At 37.7% G+C, this 18,847-nt stretch overlaps 2 protein-coding genes across 4 annotated transcripts; one reads left to right on the forward strand and one right to left on the reverse strand.

Moving 5' to 3' along the window:
- The first annotated feature begins 667 nt into the window (after window positions 1-667).
- On the forward strand, window positions 668-6,729 carry LOC147856807 (nucleobase-ascorbate transporter 12-like). The gene is made up of 10 exons (XM_087328411.1): window positions 668-1,379; window positions 1,812-1,909; window positions 2,090-2,260; window positions 2,369-2,469; window positions 2,638-2,773; window positions 2,859-2,909; window positions 3,744-4,031; window positions 4,291-4,525; window positions 5,574-5,857; window positions 6,123-6,729. Exons 1-10 carry the CDS (start codon window positions 686-688, stop codon window positions 6,342-6,344), a joined length of 2,280 nt encoding a protein of 759 aa, XP_087184537.1. The 5' UTR covers window positions 668-685; the 3' UTR covers window positions 6,345-6,729.
- A 1,175-nt stretch (window positions 6,730-7,904) lies between these two features.
- Window positions 7,905-13,908, reverse strand: LOC147856808 (ATP-dependent caseinolytic (Clp) protease/crotonase family protein). Of its 3 annotated transcripts, XM_087328525.1 has the most exons (11): window positions 13,753-13,894; window positions 12,415-12,516; window positions 12,194-12,258; window positions 11,750-11,817; window positions 11,486-11,620; window positions 10,827-10,923; window positions 9,156-9,285; window positions 8,875-9,053; window positions 8,445-8,572; window positions 8,249-8,350; window positions 7,905-8,147 (listed from the first exon to the last, which is right to left on the reverse strand). In XM_087328525.1, exons 2-11 carry the CDS (start codon window positions 12,480-12,482, stop codon window positions 8,049-8,051), a joined length of 1,071 nt encoding a protein of 356 aa, XP_087184651.1. In that variant the 5' UTR covers window positions 12,483-12,516; window positions 13,753-13,894; the 3' UTR covers window positions 7,905-8,048. The 3 variants fall into 3 exon arrangements, with proteins under 3 accessions (XP_087184651.1, XP_087184649.1, XP_087184650.1); XM_087328523.1 differs by lacking the exon at window positions 12,194-12,258 and having other exon boundaries at window positions 13,753-13,908; XM_087328524.1 differs by lacking the exon at window positions 11,750-11,817 and having other exon boundaries at window positions 13,753-13,908.
- Between the last annotated feature and the right edge of the window lie 4,939 nt (window positions 13,909-18,847).

The raw sequence follows: 18,847 nt of genomic DNA on the forward strand, positions 1-18,847 counted from the left end.
ATGCCTTTCGAGATATCATAAACCAATCAAACCGTTGCCTTTCGAGATATGATCACCCATCAAACCGATGCCTTTCGAGAGATATCATCAATCATATGCAGGCAGGTATTGAGGATCGAGCATGCCCAGATGCAAACGATTCAGCTCGATCGAAACTCAGTTGGATCAATCCTCGGAACAATCATGTCCTGTTGATGATCGATCGGGGGGGGGGATTGATATATCGGAATTACGAATTGGGGATCCAACGGAGTTACGACTCGGATCCAACGGAATCACGAAGTGGATCCATCGGAATTACAGCTGAGATCCATGGGAACATTTGATCAGATAAGAGAAGGCTATACATATGTCTAGACTCTCTCTCTCTCTCTCTCTTCTGTGTGTGGCTACTACTTCTACACTTCACTCTTCTGTGCATGTATTATATCTTCTGTTTTTGCTTTCTATCTTCATCTTCCTCACCATCATCAACAAACTGTCCACCCTTCCTATCTTCATCTTCATCAACAAATCCTTCCTTCCTTCCTTCCTTCATTTCCTTCTTGATTAAGCTTATCTACCACAAACTGTGTACTATACAAACGCCCAGCTCAAGCTTTGCTCACCCCTACCGTAGATCTTCTTCACGCATTCCTTCCGATTTCATAAGGAAAGACAGTGGAATTAGGGTTTCCCTAGGGAAATGTCATCTTCGAAGAGCAGAGTTGGAGGAAGAGGTAGCTCGGATTCTCCTAAGAAACCCCAACAACAGCAACCAACTGCCGCCCAAAACCATCAAGAAACAGACGAACCAGAAGAAGACACTGGCGATCGATTACCAAATGGGAGAAGAAGAAGGCCGGGTCCATGGCCGCCCAGAATTGATCAACATAGCGGTATACCAAATCCGCACAGTCTTACGAAAATCCCTCAAGTCTCCACCAATGTAGATCAAGGTAGCGCTTTTCCGAAACTGCCTGAGATTGCCAATGCGGATGAAGGCAGTTATTCAAAACCGTCGAACTCCATGAATGTTGATCGAAGTGGTGTTTCGAAACCACCTGCTACTGCCATCACCAGGCCACCCGACATTGCAAAACCGCCTGGTTTCAGCAGAAAGAAACACCGCTCAGATAAACACTCTAAAGAAGATATGAATGGATCAAAAGAGAATTATAGGGGCATGGCAGCTTCGCCTATTGTGACCGATGCTGGTATTCCTATCTCTCTTGATTCAATGGAGAAGAAAGGTAGAGACCGGACTCATCCAGCTAATGCATTATTGCCCATCCAGATGAATCCTTTTAGAGTTTCTAAAGAACCTCAAAGAATAGATGCTGTGCTTCCTAAGGGCCAATGTCATATGAAGTATGAACTCAGAGAAAGTCCTGGCCTAGGTAAGTCAATAGAGAGAGTGTGATTTTACTTGATTTTTTCCAGTTGTGGTGTTTGTTTTTTTCGGTTGCCACCATTGGGTTTGCTCTATGCAGACAATTGATAGATTTGATCAAGGGTGATGGGTGTGGATTCATTGAATAAAAATGTTAGTAGGGTTGATTGATTTGTTCTACATTTTAATGCAGATCAATTAATTGATGCTAAAGTTTTTCATGTGGATCAATTGCATGATTCCAAATCTTAGCTCAGATGATCAAATCTAAATATTTTCGCTCACATCTCATTGAATTTGTGTGATCGATTGATTCTAAATTTAGTGTGGATTCATCCTTAATTTTAGTGCAAACTGATCGATTGTAAATTTTGGCAGGGATTGATTGATTTTCCAATTCTAAATCTTAGTACTTTTTCTCTTGCTTTGTAACATCCAGTGCCTTTAATTTTCTATGGATTTCAACACTATCTCTCCATTGCTGGTTCAATCATCCTCATTCCACTGATCATAGTTCCAGCAATGGGTGGAAGCGACGTAAGTCTCCCCACACCTTTGGTCATCCTAAAAAGAAAAATACGAGAATTACGAATGTAAATTAAGCTAGGTCTCAATACCTTTCATCATCCATACACTCTTTTTAATTCTAAAAACAATAACCCGATCTATGAATATAACTAAAAGAATGGGTCTAGTATCCTTCCTTATTCTTTTCAGGAGGACACTGCAAGAGTTGTTTCAACTGTTCTTCTTGTGACCGGATTGTCCACCTTGATGCATACTTTCCTTGGTTCAAGGTTACCATTGATACAAGGAGCCTCTTTTGTATATCTTGCTCCCGCATTAACTATTATCAACGCTACAGAATTCCAAAGCATAGGCACTGATGTATGATACAAATATATTTCCTACTTGCATATTGTGTAACGAGATGTAAATATAAACGTGAAAGGTAGAAACACCTCGGATCTAATCGGATTGTCTTCTCTATACTAGAGATTTAGTCACACTATGAGAGAGCTACAAGGCGCAGTCATTGTTGCCTCAGCATTCCAAGCTGTCCTTGGATATAGTGGATTGATGTCGATCCTTGTGAGGTATGTCAGTCACTGTTGTATATAACCTCTAGGAGTTTCATTACATCACTTAATTGGAAAATTTTATTGATTTTTCTTTTTTCCAACAATGAGTCAGTCCTTGTATGATGAAGTACTGATTAGGCTAGTAGTAAACCTTGAAGAATTCTGATGTCGAACCTTTTACAGACTGATAAATCCTGTTGTTGTGACACCGACGGTGGCTGCGGTAGGTCTAGCATTCTTCTCATATGCATTTCCAGTTGTTGGATCTTGTGTGGAAATTGGCATCCCCCAGATCCTTGTTCTCATCATTTTTGCATTGGTAAGAAGCTTATGGTATGACTGTTTTAAAATCTGTCCTAGTGTTTTGTATTGTGCCTAAAACAATTCTTTTCTTCTGGAGTCAGTACCTGCGTAAAATATCAGTTTTTGGACATCGCATATTTCAAGTATTTGCGGTGAGTGATTTATTTCCTACATGATGATTTAAAGATCTGTAGATTATGTGTACCATTAGACTATCTAATGGTATAAATCCTTAAACTTTGGGTGGAAGATCAACATGTTAAGTCATGAAATCTGCTGTCACGAATCCAAAATAAAAGGGGAATATCAAAATGTTGAACAGATTCCTCGCATGACAATATCTTTGATATTGTGAAATTGAATTCTCTGATTATCTTTTGATTTTGTTGATACATGATAGATGAGTCAGCTAGCTCTGGCATTTTGTCAATACGAAAAGCTCTTTATGTTTTTGGTGATAGGTTACTACATAATCAATTGCATGTATGTGCCGTTAACAATCTGTTTGTTCTTTTAATTTGGTTTCAAGGGCAAACTCAGTGTACCTTTATATATTTGTTTCATTATTTTATATGTAATTTCTTAGTTTTCAAAGGTCGAACGCCCAGTCTCGCCAGACTATATGTTTAGGCAACTTGGACGTTGCCAAAGATTGTAACCCTTGCAATATCCAAAAGCTCTCTAGTGAATATGAGATTATGCTTTTCTCGTTTATGCATTGTGTACACATGATGTATAAAATTCACTGAAACTAAAGGTTGATTTGGCCATGTACCATCATTGGGTCTTGGAATTATTGGGGCATGGGAACGATTTGGGTTTATATGAGTTTAGGTTTTAAAATTATAATAAGTAACCTTTGCAATATCTGTTGGGCCAAAACCCTCACTAATGGATATGAGATTATGCTTTTCTTTTTATGCCTTCTATGCCTTGTGTGTGCTTGATATGTAAATTTCACTGAAACTACATATTGATTTGAACAGGTACCATTGAGTCTTGGAATCATCTGGGCATATGCGTTTCTTCTCACAGCTGCTGGAGCTTATAATTACAGTGGTTGCAGTGTCGATGTCCCTTCATCTAACATTATTTCCGATAAATGCCGGAAGCATGTTTTTACAATGATGCAATGTCGTACAGATGTATCGGTTGCTATGAAAACAGCATCTTGGTTTAGCTTTCCTTACCCATTTCAGTGGGGAATACCAGTCTTCCATTGGAAGACTGCTTGTATTATGATTGTAGCTTCTATCATTGCATCTATTGATTCGGTAAGACAATTTGTATCCAATAACTTCAACATATTGGACTGTCATGTTTTGAGTCACTTTTTCTCCATCTTGGATCCCTGTGTTTTAACTGCATTGTCTCGCCATCTTGGGTCTTTGTGTTATAGTTCATTCATTCTCTCTCTGTCTTAAGTCATTATGTTTTGGTTTATTCTTTCACCATATTGGGCCATGTGTTCTAATTCATTTTTTCTCTATCTTGGGTCATTTTGTTTTGATTGATTCATTCTTTTTTCTATAGGTTGGATCATATCATGCCTCATCCTTACTTGTGGCAGCAAGTCCACCACCTCCTGGTGTTGTTAGCCGTGCTATTGGAATGGAGGGTTTAACTAGTGTTTTGGCAGGCTTGTGGGGTATCGGAACTGGTGCGACAACACTTACAGAAAATGTTCATACAATAGCTGTGACAAAAATGGGAAGTCGACGAGCTGTTGAGTTTGGGGCATGTATGCTCGTACTAATGTCTCTTGTTGGTAAGAATCCTGGATAAGTGAGAAAATTAAGAATGTAACACTAACTCAAAAAGATATATACACATTCATGAATCTCACAACTAGACAAACCTGTGAGGAGAAAAACCTGCCCATGTTCACATGATTTTAAAAGAAGACACAATAAGATAATATAAAGAACCCATTGTGTAGATTTCAACATAAACAAACTCCAGGCTTAGAAGTAATAGAAAGTGAATGAAAAGGTGATATTTAATGTGCAAGCATATGATCTTGATTGGGATTCCAATATTAAGGCAAAAGTACACCTATTAACACTAATCAAGGGTTATAACTTATAAATGTGCGCATAACATATACTGAGATGGAAATGTGTTGTTTTGGCTGCTCTGTGCATGGTTCTACAAGTTTGTGTAATCAATGTTGTCAATCTGAGTAAATGTATACATATTTGAAGTATAACTATGTGTGTATGCATATAGGCATATCAACTTTATGTCTATATTCTAATAGCATACATATGCATTGAAATTATATTCATTGGTTCATCCCTTAGTCACCTTGCCTAAGCTGTAATGTAATGTTGAACTGAACAAAGTCAATGGCTTTTGAGCATGAAATGAAAAATATTAGGGTCTATAAAAATGCTTTCAAGGTTGAAAATTGGGATCTTAACTAGAGGTACACTCTCACGGACTTGTTCCTATTCCTTAACAAGGATTATTAATTTAATTCAGTTTTCCGTAACACTTCAAACCTTACCTCATAAAGGCTGAGATGAGAAGCATGTTCCTCTGAATGTTTTGCGTTTTCTATGGAACAGTATCTCCACCTTGACATAGCTACGGTATAGAATCTGGGAATTCATTTCATACTGATACAGGCTGTTGAGAGTTCATGTCTCTGTTTTATGAAAACCGTGTCGAAAATGAGAGAATTGAATATGCTGAATGATATATATATATAATCTTAAAGGCACAACTCTATTCATGAATCTGTCTTTATATGTCTACTCGTATTTATTTACAAATATGGATTATAATATTCATTCCTTTGATATATGTTTCAGGAAAGATTGGTGCCTTCATTGCATTGGTACCTAGGGTGATTGTGGCAGCTCTTTTATGTGTTATTTGGTCCATGAGCACAGCTTTTGGATTATCTAACCTCAGATATAGTGAAACAGGGAGTTCACGGAATGTCATAATTGTGGGATTGTCACTCTTTCTTTCATTGTCAGTTCCTGCATACTTTCAACATTATGCTCCTGGGTTAAGACCTGCGACCGTTGCAAGTTATTTTCTTCCATATACCGTTGCGCCACATGGCCCTCTTAAAATTGGCATAGAAGGGGTAAGACATGTTTCCACAAAACTTCTTTTTTCTCCGAAGACATAGAAGGGATTATGCATAGAATAGCACAACTTGAAAATGCGCAGAAGAGATAATGCATATAACAGTCACAGAAAATTGATGCAACATAAATTTTTAATAACTATAATAAATATTAATTTTGAATAGAATAATAAATAATTTATTAATAATAATAAAAAGAGGATAGATTTTTAATAAAATGATTAATGAATTCCTGGGATTTTTATTGATATCAACTGTCCAGGTTGATTTTGTCTTGAACTCCATTCTGTCCATGAACATGGTAATAGCATTTTTAGTTGCATTCTTTCTCGATAACACTGTGCCCGGAAGTCAGCAAGAGCGAGGAACCTATGTGTGGACAAAGCCAAGCATTGCTACAAGAGAGCCTGCCGTGATGAAAGACTATGGCTTACCTCCTAGTTTGGCAAAGTTTTTCAGTTGGGCAAAATGGGTCGGGCTGTAAACAACGAAAGCGGAAGAATATTTGAAAAAAAATGTGGTGTCCATCAATGTTTGAAGGCCTGAGAATTTTTTTACTTTTGCATCTCTTCCTCTGACACCCATTTCCGAAATCGGCATCTTTATCTATATATATTTTTTATTCTTTTCATACAGATTAACAAATGCCTCATGGAGCAAATACGCAATTTGAGGCATCCGTGTGATGATATTGTGACTGTCTATATGTATTTATCGAGGGCACATTATTGGGAGCAAAAGAAGGTACTACTGAGTGTGTATAGGTGACCTATATACCTCCCATATATGTGCATATTGTTCACGCATTTTCATATTTTATAGATGCTATATATATTATCCAAAAGGATAATTCCACTGCTCGTTTAACATTTTTTTCTTCTAAAAAAATTTGATAATGATTATTTATTGCGTTTCATGCATTTCTGTGTTGTCTAGAATGTACAAGATAGCTAGAAAAGTTAAATACACACACACACACACATAATAATGGGGTATTATTCATCATTGACAAGTAAAGTCATTTTTTGTGGTTTGGGAGTCTCTGCATGTGCAATATGATTTAGACCAATCCAAAGAGTTATACATTATTTTTGGTATTTTGAAAAGTAAGAATGAATATTAGTGTGTAAGAATGACCATTCCATAACTCTCTATTCTTCTAGATCATAGGTGACTAATATCATATCTTATTGGTGATAACCTTTTGTTCTATGCAAGGACAACTACCTCCCAATTTAAAAATGAAGATTGGAATGCATCTCTTTCATTAAGGCCAACTCAGTTAATGCCTCAAGTGATGTCCCATGAAAGCTTATAATCAAAATGAATTCTAGGACCACTTTATATAGTAATCATTTGTAAACACTATATTGGATAGGAATGCATCTATTTCATTAAAGGCCTATGCAGTTAAGGCCTCAAGTGATGTCCCATGAAAACTTATAATTGAAGTGAAGAAAATGAAATCCTATGATCATTTGTAAACACAAGCTAAATAATTGTTCATTGAAAAAGTGTTCTCTATAATACTGTCTATCCTTGATGTTAAGGGGCTTATGAAGTGAAACATTTAGCGATAGCTATTTCTGTTCTCATTGAAAGACAATCACATCAAAAAGGGAAGAGTAGCTTAAAAACAACTTCACCAAATATCATCCATGCCATGCAATTTTCCCTGTAAATAAGAAATCTTACAGTTCATTCATTACTCTTCATGTCCTAAGCATCCATCGAAGCATTTGTGAACCACCTAAAGAAATATTTATGGAGTTGTAAAAGTATGATAAAAAAAGGTCAAACTTTTATGTTTGATTTCACTATCTGTCCCAATTTATGCTATACGCATCACAAAGTAATGAGCAGAAGATATGCTAACAAACGAAAAAGCTAGGAGATTGAATGTGGTTAGATTTCTCACCAAGTATAGAAATAAATTCTCGATCAAGAAAATGCCTCGACATTTAACAACAAAACAGAATGAAATTTATGGAGTTGTAAATATACCTGGAAGACTTTAAATGAAGCATGTAAACCTAAACTTGAAGAAGATAATGAACAACGAGATATATATACCAAATCAGATGAAATATGATTATTATGGAGAACAACATACACATTGAATGACATACATCATAACTCAAAAATTACACTAATTTGATTATTGAAATCTTGTCATCAGACAAAGCTCCTAAACCATTAACTCTTTTCCATCTTCAAGTGGCTCGAAGAACCGATCAATCTCAGTAAGGTCAACTTCTTCCAATGATGGTGGCTTCCACTTTGGATTCTAACACAAAATTGAAACAAAAGAAAAAATCAATGGATATATCTCTATTACTCCAAATTTGGTTAAACAAAAATGTGAGATTTAACGAAAGATATTGATACCTGGTCCTTATCCACAACCACTGCTCGCACACCTTCGATGAAATCTTCTCTAATGGAAGCCCGCAAAGCTAAACGGTATTCCAGCTTCATGACTCCCACGATCTGCAAAACAAATAATATTAGTAATTCCAAGTCCACACAGAAGTGACAATTTCAAAGCAATATTTGATGTTAAGAAAAAACTGAAAGCGCTTGCCGTTGCTAGATCATCTTCGGGACGACGTGCGGCTGCAGATACAATGTCAAAATGTTTTTGTGTAACACAGAGACTGTAGGGGGCCCCTTTTGCAATCCCAGCTAAGGCTGCTTTGGCCCATTCAGTAACTGTAGAATCAATGGAATCAGAGAATGTCAGATATCTGGAAAATCTGGATGAAGCCTCTGAGAAACAACTGCATGGAGAAAAGTATTATGTAAAATCGGCAATGGATACCAAAAATAGTCAATTGTGCATTAAAATCCACTACATGCATCCTGTGCTTTCCCATCTAGACCATACGAGTAAAGAAAATCAAATATGTATGCATACAACAATAACTTCGACCAAACTGTGTTGGGTTGTGTGACATGTAGACCAACGTAATACATTAGAGGAAGTGGTTATGAAGCCAAATATCAAAACTTGCCTGAAACATCAGATGAATGTTCTTCTTTTCTCAAGGATTCTATAGAATTTTTCACGGACTTGTCACCTCCAAAGCAGGAAATAATGGATGGCAATAGCCTCTTCAAAGGAGGTTCTGATTCTGGTTCTTCTGAGAATTTTTCAAGCAGAGATTTCACAGCTTCATCGGCACCGTGTGAGCTTTCAACAGAAACACGTAGAATAAGAATGAGCAAGCAAAGAAATTCTCTTTGTCCCTAGATTCAGCAATTTATGTTTAGGAAATACATCTTAGATACTCACAAATCTTGCTGAAGCAGAGCTTCTTTCAATAATGCTAATTTTTGTGATGGGACATAGTGTGTGCCAATCCCAGCATATACAGCATCAGCAGGATTATTAATTCTCGCTCCTGTCAATGCTAGATATGCACCTGCAATAATCACAACAAAAGATAACATTTCACAATCAAAACAAGATTGGATATCATCACTTTCCACAGCCATGCTTCATAGTGAGCATAACCTGCATTGTTTTTTTAACTTCCATCAGCATCATTTTAGAGCTAATGTACATTATATTGAAATATTAGATATTCCCTACAGCTTTATCAATTTTAGTATGTGATTTATGTTGATTAATCAATATATATAGATGATAGAGTTATTTAGCTATAGAAAACAGCATCCAGCAAAGTTGGAGGGAAAATATGAATAGACCCAATCAAACTGGCTACGAACGGTAGACAACGCAGCTATGTATGTGTGACATTAGGAACATGAAGAGTAGAATGCTCTGTAGGTACCATTACACAGTTAACTGCTGGACAGATATGGATGTAACACATATTAGGGCCAGCCAGAAAAATACTTGCAATCCAACAAATTTAGTTGACTAAAATAGTGCATAATGATGTAAGCGTGCTCAATCCACCATCAGTGGTATATGTTCGGAAATTCAGAGTTCAAGCCATATAGGGATCCATAGAGATCATAGATCAGTAATGGGTTTGCTTCAAAGCTCAAATGTTATCCCATATTCCCACCGCTGTTCCTATTCATATCTCAAAAGATAAGCCTATGCAAGGATTTTCAAGAGCCTCTACCCAACAAATCAAGCTCCAGGACTGTCCTGTCAAGTGGATAGCTTTTTGGAATAAAAAGTCACTCAGTCTCTTCAAATATCAGCAAATTTTACACGTGTCAAAGAAAGGAAATAAAAACAATTGCTTGCCCATGTACTTGGATGGAAAATTCCAAATGAGTTTTGTTACAAGTGATTTTCGTATATTTGAAATTGCAGAGTATTTTACTCATGTCGAAGGAAGGAAATGGACACAAGTGATCGATAATGTACTTGCAAAGAAAGCTTCAAAAGGGTTTCTTACAGGTGACAGAAATATCCACAGAAACATAAGTTTCAATACACTTGATATCATTGTGGTAACTAGCACAAAGTTTATAGTCAATCAGATTATCCTGCAGCCAAAATGTTAAACAATACCAAACTAACTTTGACACCTTGTCCAAACGTTCCAATCCTTCCTATTTCTTAGATTTGCATCAACTGCTAACAAGACTTCTACATAGCTAGTCCGAAGGAACCCTGTTACTCTACCACCAAAGACAGTAATAATCTCAATTAACCACTTCCCTCACAGAATTTTAACTTCAGTGCCAAAACCAAAGACAGAACAAGGTTGCAAGTTCTGTGGTTTTCTTGACCACTGTACAGCTAGATTCTAGAATTTATGATGAATTCATAAATAAATTGTGATATAAATTCTCTGGTATGAAAGACAGATAGACTAAAATACTGTAAAGGCTAAACTTGGTCCATGAGACAAACCAGATGCAGACCATATAACACATGTCCGCTCTACATAAGAAAAAATCCAATTTTATGCTACAAATTAAACCAAGCTGACCAAATATGAATTCAAAGATATTACAGAGCACAGAAGACAAAGCTCACCAATAGCACCATCTCCTGGGCTATGAGCAGCTATATGTGCAAAACCAACATCTGGGAAAAGACCAATCCCATTTTCTGGCATTGCAAGAATTGTCCGCTGTCACAAGAAAAAGAAAATGAGAATTGAACAAAACTAATCAGAAACAGAATGAGCAGACAGATAGATTTGGGAAAAACACCTGACTACCTCTGAATTTTTCATTTTTTCCTTATATGACCCTTAGGAATAGGCAACGGTTAGGTTTTGGCTTAACCAGTTTTCCCTTGTCCAAACCAAACCAGTTAGGCCTTAACTAGTTTGGAAGTTTTCAAACTTGAACCAAACCAGTTTAGGAACCGGTTTGGACAAACCGTTTAGCTTTAACTGGTTTAGCCCAATCCAGTTCAGTTCAGTTTGAGCCTTGCCAAACAGAGCTCAAACCAGTTTACGAACCTCAAGCCTGAACCGAGCCAAACCAAACTGCCAAACCGCCAAACTGTTTAACAGTTTGGTTTAGGCTTGAGCCAAGCCATTACCCACTCCTAATGCCCCTGGTCAACCCCCGAAAGAGAGAAAGAGAGGATACGGCATAGAAGTTATCTTATGAGGCATATAAAGGAACAACGAAGAATTCCGGTATATAGGAGTTTCTCTCTAAATGAGAAATAGTTCTTTGTACCTCAGTGACAACTCGATAACTCCCATGGCTTGACAGACCGATTCCGAAACCCATGGTTATGCCATCCATAAATGAAACATAGGGTTTTTGATAATCCGCAATTTTGCAAATAAGTGTGTATTCAGCATCGAACACCTACATGTCCGTCACATCCAGCTGTCAACAAAATCAATAACCTTCATAATATAGACACCTACAGGTATAACCTGATGCATACAAAAAAGTTGTCGCAAACATGCAGTATAAAATTACAATTCACACAACCTTCAATGCAACAGCATGCATTCCAAAATCTGCATTTCCTTTTGTAGTCATCCACTTCACATCACCACCTGCATAATTCATTATATTACCTATTATTCCTACCTAAAAGTGCACATTCCTTTCCTTCTCTTGAAATAGATCCTTGACAAAGCCTGTTCAAGACTCAAGTAATGACCTTCAGTACAAGAGGTCTATGCTTGTCTTCCTGAACAGAAATAGCAAGATATTTTATATCTATGCCTCCATTTTATAAGAAAGCAAAACCCAATATCCAGACTCACTAATGATCTGCATAATTCATTCTTTTATTCCTACCAATGCATCTACATTCTTTACCTATGCATAATCGTTATATCACATACCAATCCTACCAATCTATGCACATTCCTTTCCTTTTCTAGTTTAAAATCCCTGCCTCAGCCTGTTCAAGACTCAAGTAATGACCTTCTGCACAAGAGGTGTATGCTTGTCTTCTTGAACAGCAACTGCAAGATTTTTGATATCCATGCCTGCATTTTATAGGAAAGTAAACCCCAATATCCAGTAAAAGACAACAGATAGCAAGGAAATCTAATAAAGCAATATCACTTTGTTTCTCACATTTTATCAATCTCTTAATATTCCTGAAAGACATCATTATAATTGTTCTTAAATGTGAAATACACCTGCTGAAAATGCTCGAGGTGAGCTGCTTTCCACCAAAACTGCCTTTACCAATGCATTGCTCCTCCATTCATCCAAGTACTTTTTGAATGCTAAATCCATTTCTATCAATAAACAGGTAAAGTTTAACGGTAAGCTTCACGTTCACAACAAGATAACTACAAATTATAGAACATAGAAGATCTAACTTAGCTTATAAAATCTGCATTCTGGTTCTACAGACGTCAATGATGGAAATCTAAGTGTGTCCAGAAAAAACATGTTTTCTGCCTTCTTATCTTGCTATAAAGATTTAATAGTAATTTCCTAGAGACTGCTTCAATTCGTCTACTTTTATAGACTTCAACTCATCTGAGTTGAATGAAAAAACTATATTTTAAGCACAGATATACCACATTTCCTTCAAAGACCCTCTTATATCATCCCGTCTCACATGCATATTAACAGAAGTGGTGAGACACTATGAAGTAGATATATATAAATTTCTGCACACGCATATATGTTGTTTCTTCCTCTATATGGCGTATTGATGGCAATAATAGTGATTAAATCAAGAGCTATGATGTGAAGGGAAAGAAACTTTTTTGGCATTATTAATGAGAAAAATCAAGGTAAGAGTTGGACCATTCTACCAAAGGAAAACGAACATAGCCATTGATCGTGAAGAAAAACAAGGTACTTTCTTGGAAACTGATATCTCGGTGATCCATAGATCGAATTTGAATGTATCATCTTCAATTATAAGACAATGGAAAAATCAGACGAAGGAAAATATGACGTGCGATCTAAACTACCATGGATCTGAAAATGTTGATGATGAAGTTGTGAAATTCTACCCCATAATTTAAAGTTTATTCCCGTCACTTCTTCTATCCCATAGGTCTATGTGAATAATGGCAATTAAAACCAAAAAACCAAGATAAACCTCGTAATTTTAATTATTCGTGATGAAAATTGAAGTAAATATTTGAAAATGGATCATTTTGCGATCTGCATTGAAAATCACTTTCCTTACAATCAGTTATGAAAATCGAAAAACCAGGATAGAATTTGACAATTTGGTTGTTAGAAGCAAAATATCTGCATTATTTGTGTAGAAAATCGATATAGAGGTGTGAAGGTGGATCATTTTGCAATCTGAGTTGGGGACTCGTATTACTTCACTGATAGGCACGAGGTCGTGGAAGGAGAGAAGTAGCAGGGATCTGAAATATCTCGAAAAAAAAGTGGTTCTTATCTGTGCGTAATCAGGGTTTCATGAAGCTAAAAAAGAGAATACGACAAGAAAATACAGGAGGAGAGGGTTTGAGGCAGAGAGAGAGGAGAAAAGAAGGAAGCACCTAGATTCATGGCGTTGAGGGCTTTTGGTCTGTCGAGAGTGATGACAGCCAGTCCATTTTCAGCGACAGAACCGAGAACGAAGGAAGGTTGAGAAGACATTTCTGTGTATTTCTTTCTCTCTCTCTCTCTCTCTCTCTCTCTGTCTGTAGCTATGGCGTAATAGCTGCAGAAAGAAAGAAAGAAGGAGAGAAAGAAATATATATATAAACGTCTTCTAAGACCAGGATTGGCCCACGAGAAGACAATTGGTTTACAATAAAAATGGAGTATTTACTAACAATCGGCAACGGTTCGGTTTGAACCGAACCGAACCTCGAAACCGTGGCTTAACGACTTTAACAGCTTAACTAGTTCGCTTCGGTTCAAGTTTAGGTTTTTTTAAATGGTTCAGTTCGGTTTCAACGATCAGAAATCGTGGTTTAAGGGTTTTTTATTTTTTTTATTTTTTAAAAAAATTGTTTTTAAACAATCTTTTCATTTTTAGACCTTATTCTCGCATTTTAGGAACATCTTTAAAATTTTAAAATAATGAAATATTTTAAATTTTAAAATTTGACCTAAGTTGAAAGCTGTAACCGAACCACGAAACTGCGGTTTTAATGGTTTGAAAAAAGATTTAACAGTTATTTCAGTTCGGTTCAAGTTTCAAAAAATTTTAATGGTTCGGTTTTGACCCGCTCAAACCGAATCGAACCGTTGCCGATTGTTAGTATTTACCCATTTGATAAGAATGTATCTAGGTATTTTGGTCATGTAATAAAACCTAACTTCAAGAAGTGCATGAAGTGTTCTTTATAGTACAATATTTTAGATGGGAGTGGGTCTCATGGGGTGATCCATTAATATCGAGTGTAAATTTGTCATATTTCTTGGCGTATTACTTTATTACAATCCTCATGTAAGATTAAATTTTTATCAATCATGTGGTTGTACTTAAGGGGAGGTATGTTATTAATGTCTAGGTCGTTTGCAAGCAACCAACTCATTACAATGCTACACCAATATCCAGTATCTCCCGACTCATTGAGGGATCGAGATGCCTCAAAAGCTTGACGAGATATCCTATCTTGTGGTTGGTTATGTGTCCTATTAATAAAAACTACCAATTGGAAAATTGTTTCTACTAACATCAGAGGCAAACTGAACTCAACTCTAATAATGTCATTTGGTATTCTCGATTTGCTTCGGAGTTGACGTGATAACATCATCACCAATGGTCTCTCTAATTGCATCCACATGAAAGAAGTTAGAAATAGAGCCCAAACTACTGATGCAAGGGGTCATTAATGAGTCAAATAGCCATCCCTTAGTCCGTGGCTCTTGAAAATATGCCTGGTGGCATTGTCTCTCTAAGAGTGAGAGGGATGTCTATCCTCTCGTTAGCCTATCTTTGGTTGCCTGTGTCATCGAAAATTTACCTAAGTGAGCACGGAAAGTGACTCCAAGATATACATATGAGCCAACTTCCTCAACTGGTCTATGATAGAGGATTAGGTGACATTTAGTCCTAACTGGAGCAAATGTGTGAAAGATAAGACTTTAGTTTTCTCTAGATTCACTACCAATCGTCGTTGTGTACAAAAGTCATCTAAGGCATTAAGGTGCTTTGGTAGGTCGTGTTCAGACTCTGAGAGCAAGACTATGTCATCAGCATAGAGTAAGATACTAACTTGCATACTCCCAATGACTACTCAGTTGCCTCCCTTAAAAGTAATAAAATCAGTGATCTCATCAACGTAGATCCCAAAAAGAGTCAGTGATAGGGAGCAACCTTATTTTACACCAATGGTGCTAGTGAAGCAATCGGATAGGCCACCTGGGAATCTTACACACCTGGAGACTTGCTCATATATAAAGCATAAATGGCCCAAATCATGTAATTTGGTATCCCCAAGCTTTTAAGCCTATCAAACACCCGCTCCCTAATGACTATGTCAAAGGCTTTGCGGAAGTCCACAAAACAACAATATAATTTCTTCTTGTGAGCCTTCGTCTCGTCAATTAAGCATCTAAGTGTGAAGATATTATCAATAGTGGAGAAGGCTCATCTAAAGCCAACTTGCTCAGGTGCTCAAAGACTTAAGGTTTCCATATAATCATTGAGCTTTGCTTCTATTATTGCACCATATAATTTAGCAAGCGTGTGACCTATCATAATGGTCCTATATGTATTTGGGTCCATGGGGTCCCCTCCTTTATGTATAGGGGCCATTGTGTTCATGGTCCACTATGGTGGAAAACCCTCGGCAAGGGCGTGATTCAAGATTAGAGTGAGAAAGGGAGTTAGGCACTCTTGAGCATATATGATGTGTTTGGCTAGTGGAATCCTGTGTGGTCCATGGACTTCCTATGTTGTAATTTCTTTATGACCTTCGTGACCATAGAGGCCGTGAAAAGTGTCCCCCATGGTAGGTCAAGGTGTGGAAGGCATGGGAATGGGTGGCTGGTTTCGGAACATGGTGAGTCTCTCTGTATATATGTGTGCCAAGTGTTGGGATCCTCGATGGGTGTTTGTGGTCTTGGTTCCCGTAGTCTCTTCCATGCAAGGGTGCAATCCCTACTCATGAGCATGTGGTAGAGTTCCCAATATTGAGATGCTTCCCACACTCATCTTTTACAACGTGTCATCTCGCGCATCTCTTTGCGAGCTTGTACTGAGGAAATATTACCACTAAATCGCGATACTTTAAGTTGTCTATACATGTCTCTACAATCCTCATCATACCATCTATTATGTGGGATAGACCCTATTCTACTTTGATTGGAGTGTTTTGTGTATGGGAAACTACTAATTTTTGTGTAGTGAAGGATGTGTGTGAGTTTTGTAGTAAGGTTCTCTAAAGACAAGGAAGAATCAAGAGAGGAGAGATGGGCTTGAACATGTCGAGAGTAGATGTTAGAGAGGTCAATGAACTCTACTTATCTGTAGTTCCCTATTTAGCGTGCTAAACTTAAGGCGTGTCAAGAACAAAGCAAGATTTCTTGGTTAAAACGATTACACTTCAATATTATGCCTGTTGAAAATTGCATGTGGATGTGTCGTTGTAGTACAGTGGTGAGTATTCCGACATGTCATGCGGGTGACCAGGTTTTGCACCGCCTCTTCTCGTCAACATGCTAGGCACTCCTAACAAGATTTGACTACATGTTTTTATCTCTAGATACTATCAAACTTGGAGATATACATAATGAAATATTAATGATGAAAATTAGAATTTAATTGGTTCCACAATAAAGATGATTACTACCTTTTTATGACGACAATACAAATAATTCGAATGGAGGATAGGAATGATATTCAATGAAAGACATGTCTCACTACCTGTTATGTGACAACAATAAAATCCAAGCTTGTACTCACGAAAACCTAAATTCTAATTAACTCGAAATTATATATACATTTTGGTAAACTTCAAGTGTGTCAAGAACAAAGCAAAAGTTCTTGGCTAGAATGAGTGTCTGAACGGAAAAGATTACGATTAGATACTATGACTCGTGACAATTATATATGGATGCGTTGTTCTAATATAGAGTACAGTGGTGAGCATTCTCGCCTGTACAAGCTCGTAATCGTGAAACCTAAACTCTACTTATCTTCACTCCCCTATTTAGTGTGCTAAACTTAAGGCATGTCAGGATCAAAACAATATTTTTTTTGTTAAAACGATTACACGTCGATCTTATGTATGTTTCTGTAACGAGAAGAGGAGGCAAGAGTGGTTGTAATGCAGCGGAAGATGAGTGTGTGTGTGTGTGTGACTCAAGACACAGAGAGAGAGAGAGAGAGTGTGTGTGTGTGTGTGTGTGTGTGTGTGTGTGAGCTCTGAGGACTGAGGTAGACAAACTGTATATTGCAAAATTAAATCAAAGCATAAGACATCCAACAACAACTAAGTTACAATGCGTTGGTTTATATACCAACTAAGCTAGGGCAAGTGCCCTTTCTACTATTTACAAAACTAGCCCAACATGTCCATGAGCTAGTGTGAAACCTATCTATAGGAAGTTGAGTTCAATTCTCAACACGCCCCTTCGAACACAACTTCCATCTGTCAAAAAATTGTTTCGGTCTTCGGAGTACTTCGATTTAAGGAATCGAACTCCGACTTTATTGCTTTACGCTTCTTATTGCGTGTTGTGTAGTCTATCCGTGTTGCATACTCCCCCTCAAGCTCGGCAATATAGATGTCATGAGACCAAGGTCCGATGCAAATTGCCCGAGCTTGTCGACACCTAGAGCTTTCGTAAAAATATCAGCCACCTGGAGGTGCGTACTGATGTGTTGTAGGTCGATCTCTCTGGCATGTACGCGCTCGCGGATGAAGTGGTAGTGCACTTCGATGTGCTTAGTCCGCGCGTGGAATACGGGATTCCGCGCCAGGTAGATACTGCTCATGTTGTCGCACTAGAGACGAATTGGATCCTTGATGGGTGCGCCCAGATCCTTTAGTACACATTTGAGCCAAACGGCTTTGCATGCGGCGACTGTTGCGCCCCTGTATTCAACTTCCGTGCTCGACAATGCAACTTTCGGCTGCTTCTTACTACTCCAAGAGATCGCTCCGCTACCAAGAGAGAAGACGAATCCGGATGTGGATCGCATGTCCACTTTATATCCTACCCAATCCACGTTTGTGTACCCTTCGAGTCGAATGATCACATTGGTCTTGTACATAACGTCATAGTCCATTGTCGTACTGACATACCGAAGTATCCTCTTAACGTAGTCCAGATGAAGATTTCGCAGATTCTGCATAAATTGGCTAAGTAGGCCGACCGAATAACTGAGGTCGGGTCGCGTAATGGTCAGATAGATCAAACTACCGATCATTTGTCGATACTGAGTCGGCTCGCTCTCAACGGTTCCGGAATTGGCATCGATCTTGAGATTACGATCAAGAGGGCTAGACACAGGCTTGCACTTGGTCATTCCGAACTTGTAGAGTAATTTGAGAATGTAGTGCTGTTGAGAGATCATTATTTCGACTGGTGTCTGAATTACTTCAATACCTAGGAAGTAATGGAGCTCGTGTAAGTCTTTCATTTCAAATCTGCTGGAAAGAAGAGATTTGACATTGGTGATCTTGGCGAGAT

Source organism: Azolla caroliniana, unplaced genomic scaffold (genome assembly GCF_043228905.1).
Source record: "Azolla caroliniana isolate FFs.n. ecotype wild unplaced genomic scaffold, voAzoCaro1.0.p SCAF_12, whole genome shotgun sequence".
In the NCBI taxonomy this organism is placed as follows: Eukaryota; Viridiplantae; Streptophyta; class Polypodiopsida; order Salviniales; family Salviniaceae; genus Azolla; species Azolla caroliniana.